Genomic DNA, 7,568 nt, shown 5'->3' with positions numbered 1-7,568 from the left:
GAGGAGAGGATAGCTCTTAGAAAGATGGGACGGACTAAAGCAGTTGGTCCGAACAACATACCGATTGGGGGGTGGAAATGTTTGCAAAAGGATGGAGTTCAGTGGCTAACTACTTTATTCAATCTTATTTCCAAATCTGGAAGGATGCCAGATCAGTGGAGGATTAGTGTAGTAGAACCTTTATATAAGAACAAAGGAGGAGCTCAATGTTGTAAGACTTACAGAGGGACTAAGTTGCTAGGGCATACTATGAAATTATGGGAGAGGGTTATTGAGACTAGAATTAGCAAAGAAATCTAGATTACAGTAAATCAATTTTGTTTTATGCCAGGATGATCAACTACGGAAGCAATACATATTCTAAAGAGGTTGATGGAGAAGTATAGGGAGAAAAAGCGGGATTTGCATAAGGTGTTCATTGATCTTAAAAAGACATATACCAGCATGCCTCGTAGACTGACTTGGGACAACTTAGAGAGCAGAGGTGTTTCCAGGAATTATGTAGACCTAATTAAGGATGTGTATGTTAGGTCTCCGACTAGCATTCGGCGCCTCTAGGGGATACTGATTTTTTACTCGTGGAAGTCAAACTTCACCAGGCCTGCCTTGAGCCCATTCTAATTCATGGTTATACTAGATGAGATGTCAAAGTTAATTCAGGAGACAGTTCAATGGTGCTTGCTTTTCGCGGACAATATTGTGTTAGTTTCTGAGAGTAAACGAAGTCAAAATGCGAACTTAGAGGAGTGGAGACTAGCTTTAGTGGGCAAAGGTTTAAGGATCAATCGATCTAAGACCAAGTACTTGTACTGTGAATTTAGTGTAGTAGGCAACACCGAGGATACTGAAGTCACCATTGAGGGTCAAGGGTTCCCGCATGTGACTAAGTTTAAGTATTTAGGTTCATTTGTTCAAAGGGACGGGGAGATAGATAATGGTGTAGCCCACCGCATCCAAGCGTGATAGTGTAGAGGAGAGCAGCCAGTAGGGTTTTGTGTGATAGAAGGTTTCCAACTAGTTAAAGGGGAAATTTTATAGAGCAACCATTAGACCTGCTATGTTATATGGGACCGACTATTGGGCCATTAAGAAAAGAAAAGCACGTAAGATATACGTAGCAGAGGTGAGGATGCTGAGGTGAATGTGTGGGAACACAAGGCTAGACAGGATAAAATGAGGTTTTGAGGGAGAGGTTAGGAGTAGTTAATATATCAGATAAGATAAAAAGGGGGAGATTGAGATGGTTTGGCATGTCAAGAGGAGGCAGATGAAACAACTAGTTAGAGTGGTGGAAACTCTAATTGTAGAGGGTAAGCGGAGTAGAGGAAGACCTAAATTTGTCATGAGCAGATTTGGCAAGATCTCTTGGGGTTGTACCTCTCTAAGGGCACGGTCCATTATAGGAGTTCTTGAATACGTAGAATTAGGATAAAAGATATTTGTACAATTAGGTTGGTCGTAGGGGCCTACTTTTTACATAACCGTTATGGGATTTTGCATGTTGTTATCTCCTTATATCTGTGTTAAATGTTTATGATGTTATATCTGTCTTTTGTACCATGTAGTCCTTCACCACATATAGTTTTATTGGTAGCTGCCTATTGTTGGACTCGGTCTGCCCAAGACACATATGATAATTGATGTGGCTAGTACGTTATGATCCAAGTCGGGTCATACCCAATAACAAGCTAGACAAACACCGATGATATTTGTTTATGTATGATATGATCATAGTAAATAAATATTAACACTTATGCTAATTGGAAAGGGTTTCTAAATACATTGTACTTGTGAAATAAATAAATCATATGAATGATTTATATTTTGAGAGAAACCATTCCATGATGTTATTTAAGTTGGTTAAATAACAATGTGTGAAAATTGTTACCTTGCATGTTACTTGTAATATGTTATGTTTATTTTTTGGAAATAACATAATATATACATATATATATGTGTGTGTGTGTGTGTGTGTGGATCAAGATAAAACTCATCTTTAGAGAGAAAACTTAAAAACTCCTAAAGAATTATTTTTAATTAAAAATAAAAAAAATATTTTCAAAATTCTGTATTTGCCATTATTCTTATAATTTCTTACCCTTCACTCGAAAAATATAAAAAAATAAAATAAATAAAAAATCCGATGTAATACGCATACGTATTACTACGATACCGTTGTATTACACATGTGTATTACTATGTATTTTTAAGTTTAATAATGTTTAATTGCATATATTCAATATTTGTGTATTGTATATGTTGTGTAGTGTTGTATTATAGGAAAAAAATAATAATAAAATAAAAGTCGATGTAGTGCGCATATGCGTTAATGTTGTATTACAGATACGTACTAATGTGTATTCGATGTGCGTATTAGTCTAATGTTGCATATATACAATAGTGTGTATCAAATATGTGCAATAATGTTGTATTCTATGCAATTCAAACACTTTTGCATATATGTAATGCTCACTATTACACATGTGCACTACACCGGCGAGGTTACTGACAAGAGTTTTTTTTTTTTTTTGAACCAATAACAACATATAAGAATAATGTAAAAAAAAAGAAACTTAAAAAAAATTTTAAAAGTTAAAAATATTTTTTTAGGAGTTTTTAGGAGTTTTTCTCTTTAAGAGGAGTTTTCACTGGATCCCACCCCTATATATATATATATCAAGATATTATAACAAGTTTTGATTTTTTAAAAGAAGAAAAGGAAGCCCCCCCCCCCTTCCCCTCTTCTCTCACCTTCTTGTTTATATCAACATGCAAGTCTTCTTAGTGGTCACTATGGGTGGTGCCTTGAAGACTGATGGTTGGGTAAAAGTTAGTTATTATAATAAATTAATTAGTTATATTTAGGTAAATAAATGAATGAACATTGGTACTTCAAGCGTTGTTATGTGTTTTCAAGACATTGGAAGTTAAGGAGCTTAAACGAGCTAATTCAGAGCCATCCAGATGAAGATTAAGCAAGCCTCGAGATGATGGAAGCATGAGGAAACATATATGGATGGTTAAGAAGGATTCAGAAAAGGATTGGATGAGAAACTTGAAGCCAAAGTGAAAACTAAACAAGATGGTTACCAGGAAAGTTTCTTTTAGTAAAATGAGCATATCTCGGACTAGAAAATGAGTTACGGGTCCCATAATATATGAATTTCATGTCTCTCAACGAGACAAATCTGAATATGAAGAAAGTTGCACCTTTGCGATAAGCGAAGATGCTGTACATGCAACTTCGCGGTACGCGAAGATGCTTAAAGTCGGCTAAAATGAGGGTTTGCACTATATAAACGATTTTTCGACCCTATTCGGAATATAACAACTTCCAGAGGCAGAAGAGGTGTTCCAAGACGACTTTCAGCCATCCCGAAGCTTCCGGTTCCATCACTGATCGTATGTTCATCAAGATAAGTGTTTTAATCGATATGTCGATGCTCGGCTAAGTTCCTGTGTTCTTTCTAGGCTAAGGTTTTGTGTGAAATACTGTTAAAAACATATTCTTATGCTTAATGAATAGAGCTTGATTGATTTTATATGAATTTGTCTTGCTTAATTAGTTTTTTGGTTGATTAAGGTTTGTGTTTGCGATTATTGATTTGTGTAACGTTTGTTTGGTTGTTAATCAACATTTAGGGTTTAAGCTCTTGCGTCATTGAACTAGAATCATCAAACCTTATCATTGAGTTAGTTGTCCTAGACATAAAATTGACAATTGTGGAGTCCAGGTTCATTTGTGTCAACAATTCGGTTGAGTTATCGTTTGTCATCATAAATCAAACCATAGGACCAGCAATTATTGCAAAACCAAAGACGAAAGAATCTGTGATTAACGTATGGAACACATAACCCAAACCTAAAATGAATGCTTTTTATTAATATTGTTTACAAAGTTATTCTAAGTAATCGTTTAGTTTAATTAATCTTTTCTAAAAACCGTTTGACATCGTTTGTCCGCTTTAGGTATTAATTAATTTAGTAATATTAAATTAGCACTTTCCTTGGGTTCCTGTAAAGACGACCTTACCATCCCATACTAGTTTATAGGTATTTAAGTCTTTAATCAATTGTTTTTAAGTATACCGCGACAGCCTACGTCAAAATGGTGCCGTTTCCGGGGACTCAACGCACTTAGTGCTAGTTTAGTTTAGTTTAAATTAGCGTAATTTAGTTTAATTTTTAGTTTAATTTCTTTTCTTCGTTGATTTTACGCGGGGTATGCTTGGTTGGTGTGTGCTGTTAATCTTTTAGGTTGATGTATACGTGATTTGCCAGAGACAAGGAGGTGTTGCAGTTTGATCCTGAAATAGAGAAAGCCGCGAGAAGAAACTGAGAAAAACAAAAAAGGGGTGAATCCTCGAGGCCAAAAGAAGAAGACATGAATCACCAGGAAGATAACCCATACCCAATCCCACCGGTGTTTCAACCCGATAATCTTAACCACCACCTAATCAAGAACAACCCATTCCACAAAACATTCCACAAAATCAACCACTCAATGACCTACCACCAATCCACCAACACATTCACCAAAACCAAAACCCAAGAGCTCAAAGAAGATACCAAATGGGAGATGATCGGTCCATGAGGTCTGAATCGCCATATAATCGGCTCGATTTTGAGTTTGAAAGAGTAGTTAATTGGCGGAGGTTGTTTGATGAATTCGACGAGTTTGAAGATGAAGAAGAGATGGAAGATGCGCGAGGGGGTCGATATCATAGAAGACAACAACAACCCCTCCGCAACCGAACACCCGAGCCCGCTCAACCACCGAGGAACCGCCGAGGCCAAAGAAGACAAGAGATTCCCGAGCTGCAATTTCCTAAGTATGAGTTTGATGATGGGGTCCTGATGCTAGACTGTCGCTATCTAGTCAAAAACAAGTAAATCAGTGTCCTAATCACCTAAGCAAGCTAGGGTAAGTAGGGTGTCGAACCACGAGGAGTATGTGGTCAGCGTGAAGTGAAATTGATTCCTAACATTATGAAGTAACTTAGTTAACAATGCTGATCACACTAGCAATTGATTTGGGTTTTATAATAAACAAACAAATAATCAAGTATTCAATCAATTAAACAAAGAAAATCACACCCGGGAATTCAAGTAAGCAAACTCATGCAACTTAACAGATAAACTATCTTGTGCCAACTACAGACTGACTAACCGGTTAAACCTTAGGTATCCACGCTCGCTAACACACGGCACTGGTTATTAAACGGTCCCTGCCAGTGTGACTCAACTAAGGGCAAACGTATGCATTCTCACAATTAACAGATCAAAACAATCCTACGAGCAACTATTATAGCAACCGACAAACTAATCATTCTGATCGACAAAAACCTAAACGGACATACTAAACATCAATACTCATAGATTAACATCAAGACAATTACAATTAGTTGTTCTAGAACATGAGAAATAAACTGAAAGATTACAAACTATACATCCCGGGTATGACTCGAATAGATTAGCCGCTCATGGTCACCATATGATCTTCAATTCTTGATTCGGGATGATGAAACATGGATTTTGTAGTGATTGGAGGTGTTATGGAGCTCCCAAAATAGCCAAAGTTCGTCCCAAAAATGGTTGGAATGATGTTTTTTACGATTTAGGGTTTTTCCTTTTATATAGCAGTTGGGCCCATGCTTTAAAACTAAATTTCGTGACCCAACGTAAGCTACTATGACCCCTGGCGTAGCTTACTCTGGGTGAAAATCCCTTACTCTGAACTCAGACTACCTTACTCTGAAATCTAACTGCCTTACTCTGACCTAATTTGGCATCGGAGTAGGCTACCCTGATCCTAGAGTAGCTTACTCTGGGAGATGAATTTCAACCAATTTGTTTCTCTTTATTTCCAACACTTGTGTAACGGCTCCGATCTTCCCAAGACTTCATTCCATGCTCGTATAGGTCCAAATTAAGCGCGTTAAGTACCTGTGACCTGAAACACAATAAACACGTATGAAGTACCAAAGTTCCTACTTTAAACGAATAAAACAACAACGTTAACGAACTAATATATATACAAATAAACCAAACATCACATCCCCACACTTATCTTTTGCTTGCCCTCAAGCAAAACTCTAAAGCAAACATCAACCTCCATCATAGGTATATCAATTATCACCATTAACACTAGCAAGGTTTAAGGTCATACCCAGTTTCCCAGACTGACACTTTCTAGATTGACAACCCACAAATACAGTTAATGCTACATTAAAACTATAGAAACACCCAGACGAGTGTACTTTGTTTCTGGTTAGGGCATACATGTTCATACCCCTCACTATCAACACTCCTCTCGGTTTAATATCTAGACTAGCAAAAGATGTGCAGTATATGTCTCTGCCCTCAAAATACCTAATATGAGTTACTACTTAATATGCTTGCAATTCAGTCTTATCTCCACCCATTACCCACGGGTTGCATAAAGACTCGGACTAAGGGTTTTGCTGAGACTTAGGATTGGGTGGGGATAAGGCTTATTTAGTGACTCAGATGGATGAAACCCAGTTAAACAAACCATTATACAGACTCACGAATACAAACGAACTAATTACACAATCAACTGCTATCTACATCTGAAATACTAAACTGATAACTTTTTTTTTTGCTGATTTTTCTTTTCTTTTTTTTTATAACTCAGTTCAACTCTGAACTTCACAACTTTACAAATCGTCTGACTAAGTACCACTCAAAATATATATGACTCGATAACGAACTGGATTTCATCATACGAGTTAAAATAAAATAAAGGCCAAGGCTTGAATCGTGTGTAATGTTCAGTTTAGCAAATGAAAAAGGAATATGGTCCAAATAGGCTCCTAAAGAATAATGTAGGGTAAGGAATTTATTTAGTAGGGAATTATGTACAGAACAGGTTTTCTAAAGTCCTAATCTCCATACAGGTGGTGGTATTAAGATCTCGATAAGCATGTGACAAGCAAGTTCTAATTCTGTAAAACATACCGGTTTCCCTCAATCAATGACAAAACATGTTTTATATCTATTATATCATATGTGTATTAAGTATAGGTGCTAATCTCACAATATGTCTAGAAATAAGGGCCGTCGATATGAAACATGTATACCCTTCCCCTTGACTCGTTATCCCAGCCTAAACAATCCATTTTCAACTTCTCGTTTTAAAAACATTTGTCGGGAAAACTATCGAGAAGCTGAAAAACCAACCATGACCAAAAACCTCTAGCTTCGCATTAATAACAATAACTAACAGTTAATAACTTAGGTTTCCGAATACTCTTCGAAGTACTATCGGGCTAAAATTTTCAAATTTTTCCTCATCCCCACACTTGAGGTTGACATTGTCCTCAATTTTAAAATTTTAAAACAGTTAACGAACATTTGAGGGACGGGGTTGAATTTGACTGTTAAACAATTTAAAACTCGGCGCACTAATGTGATGGTTCTAATACAAAAATCTACAATTACACTCTCAACACGTAAACTAAAATAACAAAATAGATTATGAAACTGAAATCACCTGATATGACTGATAAGGCAATACTAAAAATTGGCTCGCAAACCCTTGTGAA

The 7,568-nt window shown here is 36.5% G+C and overlaps 1 protein-coding gene across 1 annotated transcript; it reads left to right on the top strand.

The window, feature by feature from the left end:
* Positions 1-624: 624 nt before the first annotated feature.
* LOC143604347 (uncharacterized) lies at positions 625-963 on the top strand. Its single transcript, XM_077080856.1, has one exon. It carries the CDS (start codon positions 625-627, stop codon positions 961-963), a length of 339 nt encoding a protein of 112 aa, XP_076936971.1.
* Positions 964-7,568: the final 6,605 nt, after the last annotated feature.

The sequence above is a fragment of the Bidens hawaiensis genome, unplaced genomic scaffold (genome assembly GCF_021521415.1).
Source record: "Bidens hawaiensis isolate Kalapana, Puna unplaced genomic scaffold, B.hawaiensis_p1.1 tig00064803_1, whole genome shotgun sequence".
Lineage (NCBI taxonomy): Eukaryota > Viridiplantae > Streptophyta > Magnoliopsida > Asterales > Asteraceae > Bidens > Bidens hawaiensis.
Note: the sequence above shows the minus strand (reverse complement) of the source record. Positions and strands in the feature narration are given on the sequence as shown.

Excerpts from the sequence above, each read along its gene's own strand:
- LOC143604347 (XM_077080856.1), top strand. The coding sequence starts at position 625 with ATGGTTATACTAGATGAGATGTCAAAGTTAATTCAGGAGACAGTTCAA.